General features: G+C 35.7%; 1 protein-coding gene and 2 long non-coding RNA genes across 3 annotated transcripts; 1 reads left to right on the top strand and 2 right to left on the bottom strand.

The window, feature by feature from the left end:
* Window positions 2,422–11,120, top strand: LOC18775340 (translation initiation factor eIF-2B subunit epsilon). Its single transcript, XM_007206359.2, has 15 exons — window positions 2,422–2,741; window positions 3,202–3,432; window positions 3,828–4,142; window positions 4,887–4,994; window positions 5,124–5,313; window positions 5,437–5,699; window positions 6,441–6,570; window positions 7,289–7,368; window positions 8,187–8,438; window positions 8,528–8,604; window positions 8,976–9,067; window positions 9,489–9,571; window positions 9,752–9,820; window positions 10,060–10,185; window positions 10,744–11,120. Exons 1-15 carry the CDS (start codon window positions 2,607–2,609, stop codon window positions 10,789–10,791), a joined length of 2,199 nt encoding a protein of 732 aa, XP_007206421.1. The 5' UTR covers window positions 2,422–2,606; the 3' UTR covers window positions 10,792–11,120.
* On the bottom strand, window positions 11,130–13,444 carry LOC18772076. The gene is made up of 3 exons (XR_002271939.1): window positions 13,196–13,444; window positions 12,132–12,990; window positions 11,130–11,554 (listed from the first exon to the last, which is right to left on the bottom strand). It is a non-coding gene; the product is annotated as an uncharacterized LOC18772076 (long non-coding RNA).
* Window positions 14,554–15,740, bottom strand: LOC109949483. The gene is made up of 2 exons (XR_002271940.1): window positions 15,473–15,740; window positions 14,554–15,030 (listed from the first exon to the last, which is right to left on the bottom strand). It is a non-coding gene; the product is annotated as an uncharacterized LOC109949483 (long non-coding RNA).

Genomic DNA, 16,074 nt, shown 5'->3' on the forward strand with positions numbered 1-16,074 from the left:
TTTATATGGTGGGTAGAAAGATAAAGTTGATTGAGAAATAGTAGCACTCATAAAAATGGCTTTACAATGGACTTAAAATAGAAAAGTAATTTAGTTTTAATAACCCAATTTCACTTAGGTCCACATACACCGATCATTTGATGATTGATCACACGATCATAGCATGAAACCAAGGCGTAAGGAATGAGTAATATCTATAAAAAGTCATAAATTACTTGTCAAGTTGTGAAAGCATCTTCTCCTTTTTAGAGGGTAATTTCGTAATTTTATAAATAATTTGCTTATGTAAAACCAATTAACTATGTTTTAGTTTTGGCAACAAAAAAAAAAAAAAAACCAATGTTTTAGGTTTTTGGAATCATTATCATATTGTCATATAACGGGAATTTTAAACTTATTAGTGGTTAGTTTAATAGTACTCCATTTTTAATATTGAAAGAGGTCCCAATTCAGATCAACTAAAGACAAAATTAAAAGCCTAATTTTCACTAGGCAGGGCCAATTTTCTAAAAATCAACACCAAGTTTTCATTTTTCCAAAGTCGAAACTTGGTTACACCCTTTAGTCAACTCAAATCTAACTAACACAAGTTAAGCTTGAATGGTTAAACAATTACTTTTGATTGAGCTCGATTACAAGACTCGACAAGATAGTTATAGTTCATGCCATTATGTTATTATTTTTCAAAATCTATAAATGATCGGTGATTTCAAATCGCAACCATTTTATTTTTTGTTTTTCACATTTAAGGTTAATTGAACATTGTACTAATGTAGATTCATCCAAAAAATTATGTATTATGTAGGTTCATATATATCGCAAAACAAAATAATTAAAGGGAAGATATTACCATTAACAAAATGTTTAATTTTTTGAAACTAATAATATTGGGAAATTATTGCAAGAAAAAGATACCGCACAATTGCTTCATGGTGCATGCACGTGTTGCCAGTGGATTGGTAATTAGTTACCATTCGGCGTGGGGCAGACAGCTTTCCACTCACAGGACCACACCTGGCTTCAGTCCATGATATCTAACTTAATTGACGCTGACGGGTTTGACTCTTAATGCATTTAATCACGGAACTAAACTCCTTTTATAATAAAAAGTTGTCTTGATTTTCACCTTTTCTTCTTACTTTATAAAATTACATATCTGCCCCAACTTATTAAAGATTGTATCCACAATTAGATTCCATACTACTTTGCCACTGCTTGTGTTGGGAACTTGGGACAAAAATATAACTGTACTTCTGTTTTGTGCTGTCTTTCGTCTTGCTAATGACGTTAATAAATTTTTTTTTTAAAATGATGTTAGAGGTTGAGAGGCTTGTCCTTCTTCCACGTGTTATTGGGTATAAAATGTGGGCAAGTTGGCCAACTTTCAGATATATAATAAAAGAAGTAGGCCAATTTTTGAATAACGTATCAGGAAATCATTGTGTTTGTGTTGTGTTGTGGCCGGGGATCACGTGAAAATGCATCTAAAATATCATATACCATGATTTTCTCAAGAATTGTGTATATAAACGTTAATGTCTCTACAAATTTCTATAAACTCTTAAAAAAAGCACGTCAAATTCTATCCAATTTTCTTCGACGAATCTTAAAACGAAAAAATATCAAATTTTAACCTATGTCACACAAGACGAGGGAAGAGACTATATGAAATACGTATATGATTTAATATATATTTTTGTATAATAATGTGAAATTTTAAAAAGTATAAATTTGCACATGTCGAACTATATAATAATTATTTTATCATGCATCACATCTTAATTCGCAAGCCACAAACAACCAGCCAACAACAATCTCAGAAAAGTCTCACGGGCAGCTTGAGGTGATTCCAAGATCTTGCCAACAGACGATCATAATGCAAACAAAGAAATTTTGAATCTTAGAGCAAATATATATATATATATATATATATATATATATTAAACAAACAAAGTTTAATTAACAATTTCATTTCGATGGGCATCATTTAACATTAATTGCCATTTATTAGCACAGACCAAAGACTTCAAGCAAAGGAAAAGTATAAAAATATGGAAAAACAGAGTATTTTTAAAATACTAATGATAGATGTTTCTTGTTTCCTTCTTATTTTAATGCGCAAGTGATAGTCTAAATTAATTTAATGTACAGGAAGTGAGATCGAACTCAGGTGCAAAGAGGCGGACGCGCAAAATGAAATATATAAGATATGACTAAATGGGCTTTAGTTCGGCTGGATATGTTAATGAGCAGATCCGGCCCAAACCTTCACCCGATAACTAAGCCCAAAAGTTTATTACATGTTGGTCTGCAGTTCAGCCTAAAGCCCGAGGCAGAGTTATTAAAAAGTTTGGACAATTAATTTGTTAGTTCGCTAAATTACAATATAACGCCGATGACGTGGCTGTCCCTTAATGGGTGGACAATCTCACGGCGAACGCCGTCACCGCATAGGAAACGGACCCCCATACTACGGTCGAATATGCTTCACAAGCTGTCTCTCTCTGTTGCGCAGTGGGTTTTGATTAGGGTTTTTCTAAATTAACCGCTTCAATTCTTTGTTCTTCGTGGAATTTATCGAGATTCATCTGAAGAAGACGAAGACAATGGGCACGCAGAAAAAAAATGCATCTAGGGGTTCAGAGGACCCTGTGGAATTGGCACGTGTTCCTTTGCAGGCCATCCTCTTAGCTGATAGTTTTACTACCAAATTCCGACCCATCACCCTCGAGCGCCCCAAAGTATCTCTCTCTCTATCTCTATTATATTTATATATGCATGTATATACATATATGTGATGTCTATGTCTGCGTGTGTTTGTGTATGCGTGTTCATGAATGTGCATATGTATATGTATATGATGCTGTTTTGTTGTAATGGATACATGGGCTTTCGGAAAATTTGCGCCCATTTTTTTTTTTTTTTTGTTTTCTGTGATAATTTTGGAAATTCTCAACTAAACATATGTTTATCTGGCTATTGGGCTAGTATAAATGGAAGTTTTTGTTTTTGTTAGTTCAAAACCATAAAATTGATAATTGTCAAGCTCGGAAAACGAAGAAAGGCATTATGAATGGATTTTTCTTTGGATTTTTGTTTAATTATGAACTTTTAGGTAGTGAAATTGGTAATGACACAAACCTATGAGTTTATGTAGTCTATGCGAATTGTCATGTTTATTGTTTGTCTTTGCTGATGAAGGTGCTGTTGCCATTGGTTAATGTCCCGATGATCAATTACACCTTAGCGTGGCTCGAGTCTGCTGGCGTTGAGGAGGTTTTTGTTTTTTGCTGTGCTCATTCTAAACAAGTGATTGATTATTTGGAGAGTTCCGAGTGGTTTTCTCAACCAAACTTCACAGTCACAACGATTGAGTCACATAACTCTGTTAGTGCTGGAGATGCTCTTCGCTTGATTTATGAGCGCAACGTGGTATGCTCATATCTCACCTTATTCTTTTATGATTATTTGGAAATATGCTTAGAATCAGGCCCATATTCTTCATTTTGAGAGAAGATCAATATACACATGATGTTTTTAACTTTGAAAAATGTTATGCTTGCAACAGTTTATTTCTTCTGAAATAAAATTTCCCCCCTTTCTATGCATTTAAAAAGACGTTACCAGATTAGGTCACTGATTCTCAATATGGAACTTGAGTTAATCAGCTCTCTCTCAAATTTTCCGATTATGCAGTAGAATGTAAGGTTTTTAAGGGTTTAGTATCCACTCTTTTTGCAGTTGATCTTATAATTGTATCTTCATCGGATTATTTTAAACATATTCCATTCAGTAACTTTTTCATCATTTTTCTCTTTCCTCTGAAGATAAATGGAGATTTTGTCCTAATTAGCGGGGATACGGTGAGCAACATGTCGCTTACTCAGGTGCTTCAAGAACATAAAGAGAGAAGAAAAAAAGATAGTAATGCTGTGATGACAGTAGTTATAAAACGATCAAAGCCTTCTCAGATCACTCACCAATCTCGACTTGGCACTGATGAGCTGTTTGTGGCAATAGATCCTAATACAAAGCAGCTTTTATATTATGAGGACAAGGCAGACCATGCAAAAGGATCTATATATCTGGATAAGTTGTTGCTCGCTGATAACCCTTCAATTACTCTACATAATGACAAGCAGGTAACATCTCAAGGCCTTCCCTTTAAACTCCAGACTAGTTTTGATTGTTAATTAATCTTTATAGAAAAGTCGGCTTGTTCTTTTTGTTCTGATCCTCAACAAGTCTTAATTGTTCTAATGACATCTGAACTAAATCTCATACATTTAACCTCTATAAGAATGGGTATGAATGGACCCTGATTGCTTCTGCAATTAACAGAATTGAACAATGAAGCACCCCAGTAGGTTTATTTAATTCATCAGTTCACCTATATATGGATATTATATTAAGCATGTCTCCAATTGGAAGCTGTTGTGATCAGTACTCTAGTTTTTGGTTCATATGTTTCCACTACTCTTGAACCACCAATTGTAGCTTGAAGTTAAGGGGTTCGGTCCTGTAATTTAGGGCTTATCCCTGAAAGATTTATTTATTTGTTTAATTTTAAAAGAAGTCTCTGTGGTAGAAATGGGTTTAGTCCATCGATCTAATAAAATCAAGGGGCTGTTTTATTTTCTCGTGGCAAAGTGGCTGACAATGCTTCTGGTGGTTCATAGTCTATGTGTGGGTGTGGTGTGTTACATCAACCCTAAGAAAGAATTCTATCAATATGTGACAAGTTTATGATTCCAGATGCTTCAGCTTCTTCTCTCTAGATAATCCTCTTTCTTGCACAATTACTATTTCCTTATTTTGTGTAATTCACTTGAATTATTGCGAGAGTCTATTTTTCTGTACTTTGACCCACTTTTTTTTGTCTGCAGGATTGCTATATTGACATATGCTCTCCTGAAGTCCTCAGCCTTTTCACAGACAATTTTGATTATCAACATCTACGCCGTCATTTTCTGAAGGGATTGCTTGTTGATGATGTATGTCTCTTTTAAATATGTTTTTTATTCTCCCACAAAATATGTTTGTTCCTGTCAATCTGGGCACATTTATCTCTGTGTTTGTTCTATACCTTGCAATTCTTCTAAGGGAACCATCTATCCGTTCAGATTATGGGTTACAAAATATTCACACATGAAATTCACTCGAGTTATGCGGCCAGGATTGACAACTTCCGAAGCTATGATACAATTAGTAAGGACATAATTCAGAGATGGACTTATCCTTTGGTGCCAGATGTGAAGTTTTTTGGGAACTCTTCAATAAAACTGGAAAGACAGGGGATGTATCGAGCATCGGGTAATTTTGTTATCTTGATCCATGACAGAGATGGACTTACCCATTGTCTGCTAGTTGGAAATTTTACCGGTTTTCTTTTTTCTATCTCATTATGTGTGATTTGATAAACTAGCTACTCTTCAGAAATAGGGCAATCACGCTCTGCACAGATTGGTCCTTTTACAGTCATTGGAAGTGGCACAAAGATTGGGAACACCACTAAAATTTCAAATTCTGTTATTGGGGAAGGGTGCTCTATTGGATCAAATGTTTCCATAGAAGGTTCCTATATATGGGATAATGTCACCATTGAAGATGGCTGCAAGCTAAGGCATGCTATAGCATGTGATGGAGTGATAGTAAAGTCCGGAGCAGTCTTGGAACCTGGTGTTGTTTTGTCCTTCAAGGTACGTGCCAGTAAATCCTATTATAGCACTATTTGGAACTGCCAGACGTTAGTTCTTCTGTCTTATCAATTATAATGCTCCAAATCATAACTGAACAAAAACACCAAGCAGTTTACTGGCCCAAAGATATTTGGAATCTGAATCTTTGTTACAATGTTATATATTAATTTTAAGGTGTAAAGTAGTGGCACTGATAAGATGTTCAGAAGTATATTGATTTTGAAGTTTGGAAATCGAAAGACTGATAACTTATAAATCCTTGATGTTAATATTGTGCCCCTATAATCTTTTGTAAATTCCATGTTAAATCTCTTTTTTGGTGTGCAGTATGCATTTCTCCCTGTGAATACCTATATTTCTCATTTTACTGTTATTATGAAATTGCACCTTTCATATGTTAGATGCCCATTAGAGGGCTTTATGCTTAAAGACTTCAAAGAGGAGGCACCCTGTACACTTTAGGCAGACCTCTAGAAAACAATCCTTTTGGACATACATGCTTTTCTTGCCTAGGTTCAGCCTTGTATGTGCACTGGTATTTATGATGTCATCCAAAATTAGTCTTACAAACAGATTGGGAAATATGAATCTTGGCATGCTCAAATTGAGTCTCATATATGTTTGTCCTTGTACATTGATCTTTGCTTTTTGTCTGAGTTTGTAAGAGCCAGATACATTTTGCTTGTGGTTTTCTGATGTCTGTTAGATTTTAATGTGCTTTTGACATTGCGTACCCTCCAGGTTGTTGTAGGGCAACAGTTTATTGTCCCTTCATACTCTAAGGTATCTCTACTTCAGCAGCCAATTAAGCAAGACAGTGACGAAGAGCTGGAGTATGCTGACAGTAGCGGTGGGATTGCAGAAATTTCATGTAACTCTTTCACATTTTGTCCCTAGGCTTCATGTTTCGTCTTGTTGAGTTCTGCTATGTGCAAAAGCATGGACTTAGCCTGTGTGATATCTTTAGGGAATCTCCGTTTTATTTATCCTATTGCTGGTCTTTAGGTACTGTAGGTAAATAGTCTGTAAACTTTTTGGAATAGGATAGTTTCTTTGAGGTGAACATGGAAATTATTGTCACATCAAGCAATTGAATGAAAAAGAAATTGTAATAGGATGATATGACTAGATTACTTATTCTTTTGTATGGTTGACTGTGATTATTGATTTTAATAACTTTTCAAGAAATGTCTCATAGCGGGAATGCTACATTGCTTGCCAATAGGTTCCTGGGACGTGTCAGCCAAAATGCAGACGTGTAAATGAATTGCTATTTGCTTTATGGAAATATTATTTCAAATTAAGGATCTTGAGGGAGACATGGGGCTTTAGTCTTTGTTGGGAAAATTACTCCACAAATAATCAATTTTTATTGTCCATTTGACTATTGTTCTGATGAAGTTTGTATTGTTTTTCAACTTTTGTTTGTCTAGACATAGCTAGTGTATCTTGCATTCATACTTTGTTAGGGACAGCTGTTAAGTATTTTTAAGCTTATTTAATTCCTTTTGTTTATACAAATTATCAATGTAAGAGATGTAATTTCTTTCCCAGTGATATTTGCCCTTATTATGAGTTGTTCGATGCAGCTATCACACATACAGTGGATAAACTAAATGGGGAAATAACAAACCAACCATTTGAGACACAATGTTGGCCGACATCTGAGGTTAGCTCATACCTATCAAGTTTGGTTCTCTGCTGTCCTTCGTTCGTCAAATAAAATTTGAAGTATTTCTTTTTAATCACATATTTTATAAATTTCTTTCCCACATGTCAGACAATCTTGATTTGTCTTGTATTCATTAACTGTAAATGCATAATTTGTAGAATATGTGCATACAGCTAAGCTCGTTGGGGCAGAATCTCAAATTCCTTTAAGACTAGCAATTAAAAGAAAAACCTGCCCCAGATGCATTGCCCATTACTATGGGTATTTTTCAGGTTAGGGGAAAGGTTATGATAATGGTGTGGAGGCTTGTTATGGTGCTAGAAAGGGAAGAAGGTGTCAAATTGGAATTTAACTTTAAAATCAGGGGTGCTGTCTGAGAACAAGCCTTGTCTTTGCTTATTTTTCTATGCTGTATCTTGGACTACTAGGGTGATGCAAATTAACAACATTGGCATGATTTGGGCTTCAGCATATGTTAGTACAGCTGGAACTGAAATGAAGAGAAGGGACAAGGTTGGGGGGAGAAACAATGATCATTGACTTGAACAAGCATTTGAAAGAAATCAATGAATACTGTTTGCATTCACCATGTGCAGTACCCATTCCTTTTTTTTTTTTTGCTACATAAACTTATAAAGTTCTCTTTATAGTAATCATGCTCATGCGATGATGAGCTACAACATTGTTTAAGTTCTATATTTTCCTCTTGTAAGTAATGACAAGACTGAGCCTCACAAGCAATAATCTGATATTTATTGAGTGTACTGCTGCTTCAATCTTGACATTCTTTGATACCAGTTTCTATTGTTGATCAGCTTGGTACTGGTGGGGCTGGTTATGTTTGGTCAATTTGTGAAGGAGGCCATGATGAGGAGTGGAGGCATTCAGTTGCTCCCATTCCTGCTGACAAACTTTCTGAAGCAATACATGCTGCAGATGATGATTTGGAGCTTACTCAAGATGGCAGATCCCTCCCACCTTCAGGAGAGTTAAAACCTGATTCTAATGATTCTGAATACGATGATGATGGAGAGTCTAGAGATGATTCTATCTACTTTGGGAAAGAGGTGAACAATGTCAACTGGAATGTTGATGGTAAAATACAATATGGTACAAAATCAAAGCTGAACGTCAACAATTTTGTTGTCATCTGCAGGTCGAAGCAACCTTTCTAAGAGCTGTGCATGAAAATATAACAGTAGACCATGTCATCTTAGAAGTGAATTCACTGAGGTACTCTTCTGGTTTTCTTTTAGGGATCTATCCATTACTTCGTGTGTATCGCACCTCTTATTTTTATTTTTCTCAAGGTTTTCCAAAATGGTCAATTTCTGTTGATGTTCAAGTTGTAGGTGCAGACGTGCATCTCATGCAGCGGAGTTAACTTATATTTAAATCTTTTAGTTAAACCATGCATGATTACTTGCTTTTATTGAATGCCTTCAATGCTTTCATGCCCATTTGTCTGTGTATTTGGATCTTCATCAACAGTCCTTTGAAGATATATCTGCCAACCATATAAAATGTTTTTGATATTTCTGTTAAGATGATGCTTTAGTGTGTATTATTTGGTGATTGATGCTTGTCATTTTTGTCCATTGAAGGTTGTCATACAACAAGGTAGCTGCAGACTGTGCTGGAGATTTATTTTATTCACTGATGAAATTGGCATTAGAAACTCCACAGGATTCAGCAAGTAAATCTTCCTGAGCTTGCTATTCTCTTCCCAATGTGTATATTCTGTTTTCATTTAAAGAACTTTTTTTTTTGGTGATTGGAAACCTGTGTTAATAATAAACTTTAATATGCTTATATTTCATGTTTAACAATTGGTATTGTCCTCAAAAGTAAAAAGCAATACTGAAAGAGTTGTAAACAAAAATTTGGGATGGTTTTCGCTATTTCATAGGTTAAGATCACATTAGGGCAATTCATGCATGCATACACGAAGTGGGCAAGGTTTCATAAGTCTATTTTACAGCATCCCTGTCTTAATTGTACAATTACATGTAATCTTTGTCAAGCTGCAGTGTAGATGTTATTTTCATATTACTAAAGTTGTATGTCTTTCTTCTTGACATATGGTTTTAACAAAATGATGCTTGTTCAATTCTTAGGTGAATTGGTTCAAGCTACTACTAATGTACTTGCAAAATGGAAAAAACTGCTGAAGTATTACCTAGCAGAAATAGATGAGGAGGTTTGTATTTGAATCCTTTTCATTAATACTTGTAGATATTATGTTTACTGTTCTAGAGTTAACATAATGCTGGACACCAAGATCCCTTAGTTTTGATGGCTGCTAATCGATTCCTATTTTTCCTATGTAAAATTGTGAATGCTTATGTCTTGTATTGAATTACTTGTTCTGTACTTTCAGATTGAGGTAATACTTAAACTTGAAGAAATTTGCGAGTCCACTAAGGAATTTGCCCCTGTGTTTGATAAGGTATGTCTACCTACATAGTTTATAATCATTTGTAAAACTTGATACTACAATTCTATGCTCATATTTAGGATGTAAAAGATCAGAGAAATGCAGTTGTTTCAAAATCTGTAATCCTTCTGTTCCTTTGATAAATAGTGTATATTTTTCTGCTTAGTGCTTCGCCAGCCTTTCTTTCTTAAGCAAGTTGTAAAGTTGACGAGTTTGATTTATCTTCTGACCGTTGCAATTTTCTTTTACAGATATTGTATCAACTGTATGACCTAGAAGTTATACAAGAAGAGGCTATTCTAAGGTGGGATGATGAGAAGAAAGATGCTGATGAATCAGATAAAGTTTTTGTTAAGCAGGCAGAAAAGTTTATTCAAGTAAGTGCTATGATTTAACCTTCTTTTTTTTGTCATTCGGTAGGGGGTTATTTAATTTCTTTTTCAATAGTATGTTTATTACCTTATCTGATCGTTAAATGTTCATTATAACATATATACACACTGCCATTGCACGATTGGAATAATTTTTTTTTTCGCATTTGCAATTGCATGCTAGTGGCTGAGCTTTTAAGGGAAGTACTTCGTATTTTAATATATCGGTGGATGCTTGTATTTGTTAGCAGAAGTTATGAGTTCAACATATAAGTATGTATTGTGTGTGACTCATCAGTTTTTCAATTCTTTACGGTTGTATTGTCAGAACGATTAGCATGGCCACTAGCTCCGGTGTTGTCCATTCATGCAATATAAGAATAGTTTGCAATTTGGGTTAACCTAAATACTGGAAAAAAAGAAAAAAGAAAAGAAAAAAGTCAGGCTGATATTTCTGGCAACCAAAATTGATGACATGTACCGATAGCGGTTTTCTCCAGTTAAATTTCGTATGATGTTAGCCTTGTTTCACAACAGTTGCATCTTGTATGTCTTATGTCTCAGTGGTTGAGAGAGGCATCCGAAGAAGATGAAGAAGAGGATGAAGAATAGGAAGCAGTTGATTCTTCATAAGTCCAGTTTGGCAGCGGATGCTTTTAACAAAGCGGGACCCAATGGCGAAGAAGTGTGTTCTCTGATGATGTTGTATGGTAGAAAGGGAAAAGCTTTGTCCATAGGCTCCAAAAATGCGTTTTTACAAATTTTCATGCACTTGCATGTGTGTAATTTTTGACAGAAATCAATAGTAACAATTTTGTGCTTTTTTTCTTTTTGTCCTATGATATTTTTCAAGGGTCTGATATTGTTATGCTACCAATGAGAAATGTTATATCTGATAATAAAAAAAAGAAAAAAAAGAAGAGAAATGTTATATGATTATTCATTCACAGTTTTAAACGGTCAAAATTACGTCCTTTTTGGGTTCATAATCATTTAACTCTAATACAAACCCAAGTCATAAATACCATAACAGTAGAAAGAAAAAAAAAAAACTAGAATGGCATAAAGAAAACCCTAAAGCAACAACTTGTTTACACACAGAATAAGCATAAAAGAGGGCAAACAGTGAAATACCTAGGAAGCGATTGTTTCAACAAATTAATACAACATCATCTCAAATTTCAAGTAGGTAGCTAGGTTGATATATGGTATATGCATAAATGTACTCGTGATCGATATGTCACACACATGATCTATCTACCAAGGCGGGGGAGGTCCAGGGGGCCCGCCAGGTGGGCCAGGGGGTCCAGGTGGCCCACCAAACATAGGTCCACAGCAGTTCTCTAGGATGCAACAGCAGCACAAGAGATAGAAACTGCCAACATAAACAAAAAGAATTGTGGTGAGGGTGTTGGGAACGATCAAATGGTGAATTATATTATCTTACAAAATAATGTCAGCTCAAGTTTTTCAATCACATCCATCATTGGCATTGGTGCCACCGCCTGAGTTACAAGTTACAACCACCACCACCTTGAGATTTGAAGAAGGGAGTTTAGAGAAATTTTCAAAAACCCATAAATAAATTTGGAATATTTGTTTACTAAAAACTTCAATTTAATATTATGAAGGTAAAATAATAATAAAAAACCTAATCCATTCACGAATATTTAAAACAAAAATACACACTTATTAATACAGAGATATAGATATATCTGGATGTATAGTTATCCCCTCCTCCATTTTTTCACACGACATCTCCCCATCATTTCTTTCATTTATTTATTTATTTATAATTTGTTTATTTGGGTTCTTTTTATTTAACAAAAGTACTTGCACGTGGGTTAAAAGAGCTAGTAGTATTGTGAATATGAAGCATATTTATAAAAAGATAAAGAGAGCATTTTAGCAAGAGTGGGAACTAAGATTTACAGTACTAGTACTCAACTCACCATGAAGAAAAAAGCCTGAAAATTCCATCACAACAGAAAGCACAGCAGCCACATGGCCCTGCCGGCCCTGGAGGTCCTCCCGGCGGCGGTCCCCAACCCGGCATCTCTCACTCTCTCTCTCTCTGTCTCTCTCTAATTCACTAGAAGTGCATATTTTTATAGAGTTGCAGTGCAGGGAAGGGAAGACGGTTTGGAATTAATGGAATGTACAAGAAGTTTCTAGTTAGGCCTTTATTTATTTTATTTATATTGGAGTGACTGGTAGGTAAGGAAAGGTAAGTAAAGAACCCACCAGCCACCCCCACCAAAATTAATATGTAACCTTTAAATTTCTTATTAAAAGAAGTAAGTTTTAAATGATTATTTAGCTTAATAGCTTTAGGTTAGGAAGAGATATATATATATATATATATTCATGAATCATAATGGGGAAAAAAAGGAAGAGATTTTATTTAATTGTCATGGATGGTGGATCATCTGGTAAACAAAGGTTACAAAATATATAACATTAATACTAATTAATTCTGCTCAAAAAACAAAAACAAATGAAAAATAAATTGCAAAATAAACACAAATATGGGCTAAAATAGGGAGAATATTGAGTTGCAGGTTGCAAAAACAGCAGCAACATGCCAACATCTCACACTTGTTATTACATATTGAACTTGAAACTCAACATTATGCAGAAGATCACAGGCAGCAGCAGCAGCCAGCTCATATTCAAAAGCGAGGGGGCCCGCCAGGTCCACCACCGGGTCCACCAGGTCCACCACCGGGACCACCAGGACCGCCAAATCCCCCACCAAACATGGGTCCACAGCAGCTCTCAAACAGGCAGCAGCAGCACAGGACATAAGCACTGCACAGTGCACACCATATATACATATACAATAATTTTAGAATAATAATAATAATAATTAGGAAATTACCTTCATAAATAAGAAAAAAAATAAGAAAATTGAAAGAAGCATGCAGCAGATGCAGCTACATTTTCTATTAACTTATAATTTGGGAGGGCAATTACATGAATAAAATATTATAAAAAGCCAAAGTGATGAACTCACCAAGATGATAAAAGGCGGCATATACCGCTACAGAGGGCGCCTAAGCAACCAAAGCCCGGTGGGCCTCCCGGTCCAGGTGGCGGCATCTCTTTCTCTTCTCTTCTCTGTGTCTCTTAATCAAGCAAAGCACTCTGGTGATATCGCTTCCCCTTTCTCTGGCTGAAAATGCAATGTAGCTTGGTAGTATCTAATGAGATTGATGTAGCTCTTGTTTATTTATAGGTTCATACTTTCAAAGAGAGAGAGAGAGAGAGAGAGAGAGAGAGCTTAATGGCTAAGTATTAATTGATTCTTGATATTCTATCACCAACTGTTCAGACATAAACCTAACATTCAAACCTCCCCTTTTCAGCATACATACGCAAAAACTTAATGTTTATATGCGCAGTTCAGACACACACAGTACATTATGTGATTTCATCATCGAAACAAACACCTCATTTCTTTTCTTAGGCCCTAATTCAAAGACTTCGATGGATCGACCATTTTTTTTGTTTGTTTGGTCGACGCATGCAGATATATAATCTGTTTGGATCAGATGACCGACTGACAAACGTACGTGTTTTGACTTTTGACAAGGTGTTTTGTCATAATCTGTGTGTTTATCTTCGTTGTTTTTGTAAACAAAAGTTATAACACCGTCGTCCTTTTAGGGAATAGTATCATTAAATTTGATACAAAATACATAATAATACTATCCCATTAATAACTCTGCGCATAAAACAAAGAATGAAAGAGAAAGTGGGGAGAATATTGAGTTGCAAGTTGCAAAAACAGCAGCAACATGCCAACATTCTCTCACTTGTTATTACATCGCGTATATATTGAGCTTGAAACTCAACATTATGCAGAAGATCACATTCAAAAGCCAGGTTGGTCCACAGCAGCTCTGAGTTTTTTTTCTTCTTCCTGTTTTTCATAAGGTACGTAAGGCATTACAGTGAAAACTCCGGCATTGATTTAAGGCTAGCAGAAGTCGTTGGCCACCCGAAACTCACAGACAGTGTGTCATTTACTTCTCTTATATATAACCAACTGTTGACACACAAACCTAACATTCAAACCTCCCCTTTTTCACACATGAATGCAACTTACAAGCACACGCAAAAAAATGTTTATATGCCCTTTTTTTTCAGTATTCAAAACTGCATCTGTTTCAAATTATCCGAACCACTCGTTTTGGCACACACACTGCTACTATAATCTGTTTGAATCAGATGACCGACTGACAACGTGATTTGAATTTTGAGAGGGTAGGAGGATTGAATTATGTACCTTAATGTTGTGATCGTTTTGATTTCAACATTCTGCGGTCAACATCTAATTTAAATAAAACAGAATATTGTTGCAAATCGATGATGAGCTAAATAAATATATTTTATTTTATTCCGAACGGTAGAGAGAGAGGCCGATTAAAAAGCCTCTGGCAAACTCAAATGACAGACAGACAGACAGACACAGTGACTAATAAAACTCAGCCATGACCATGACTCTCACTCACTCTGACTCTCAGAGATTGGTTACATTACAATTTACAAAGCGATATATATATTGTTACATTACATACGGCATTATAATTAACTGATAAGCTAACCCAATTATATATGGCTAAGCAAGCAGCTGCCTTGCCATGAATCCATTCTCCATGTATCATTCATTTCATTTTTCATGGCGGGGGTGGGGGTCCAGGTGGCCCTGGTGGACCAGGAGGTGCCAAAGGCCCTGGTGGGCCAGGGGGTCCCAGAGGCCCTGGTGGGCCAGGAGGTCCAGGCCCTGGTGGTGGCCCACCACCAAAGCAGTCTTGTAACAGCCAGCAGCAGCACAGAACACTCAAACTGCAACCAACCAAAACGACGAACTCCCATAAAAACAAACAAAACAAATAGATAATTGTAAGGAAACTAAAAAAGGAAGGCATCAGCTAGGAACAGGGGATGAATGATTCTTATGATTTTTTATTTTAAATGGATAACATAAAAGGAAAATAGACAAGACAATGAATCATACGAAGAAATTGGTTTGGATACAAGGAAATGTTTGAAGTATAATACACAGCATATATCTGTGGATCAAGAAAACAAAAGCACTAGCTCACACCAGGGTTTGAAATTTCTTGTTTGTTTCTCAAATTACGCCACATTAATTATATATTCTTTTACAACATTTTTATTTATTGAAATCAATTATAAAAGTTTCTCATCATTTTCCAAAATGTATGCAGTGATTCTATTAACTAGAGGAGAGACAAGTGATTTAAGTTCAAAACATCAGACATACCATGAACCTATGAAATCACAAAAGCCACCGAACAGAGGAGGCAGTCCAGGCGGTCCGGGTGGTCCTCCGGGTCTCATTGGTAGCTGCTCTAGGCCTCTACGATCACCTTCTCCACCACACCAAACAGTGTCTTAGAATAAGATTTGTGCCAGTGCCGGTGCGGCAACTGTGCTGTATGCTCTGGAAACTTGTACAAATTTTTAGAAGGTTGATGGGGGTTGGTTTAGAGTAAAAACAACAGCGTTTGTGTATATTCGCATTGCTTAACTATATATATATATATATATATATATATGTGTGTGTAATATTATTCACATTGATTGGGCCATATCACTCCAGTTCTAACCTTTTTACTTTTTCCTTTTCATCTAACGCATTTCACCTACCATTCCTTCCAGCTACCATTAAAAAATGAAGCATGCCTCCCATTCAATTACATACCCTATAGTCCACTCTGCTTACAAAGCGTGTAACATGATCGAGGAGGTGGTGATGAAAAATTATTGTACGCGTATAATTACATATTTACATGTTATAACATGAATCAACGATGTGTTCATATAAAGCGTGACAGTATTTCTGTACCAATGCCATACAATAAT

This window comes from Prunus persica, chromosome G6, assembly GCF_000346465.2.
Source record: "Prunus persica cultivar Lovell chromosome G6, Prunus_persica_NCBIv2, whole genome shotgun sequence".
NCBI lineage: Eukaryota > Viridiplantae > Streptophyta > Magnoliopsida > Rosales > Rosaceae > Prunus > Prunus persica.

Bases quoted from the DNA above. Each gene is read 5' to 3' on its own strand.
- LOC18775340 (XM_007206359.2), top strand. From the start codon at position 2,607: ATGGGCACGCAGAAAAAAAATGCATCTAGGGGTTCAGAGGACCCTGTG. The intron at 3,433-3,827 runs GTATGCTCATAT...TTTCCTCTGAAG, and splicing joins TGATTTATGAGCGCAACGTG to ATAAATGGAGATTTTGTCCT. The intron at 6,571-7,288 runs GTAACTCTTTCA...TGTTCGATGCAG, and splicing joins TGGGATTGCAGAAATTTCAT to CTATCACACATACAGTGGAT.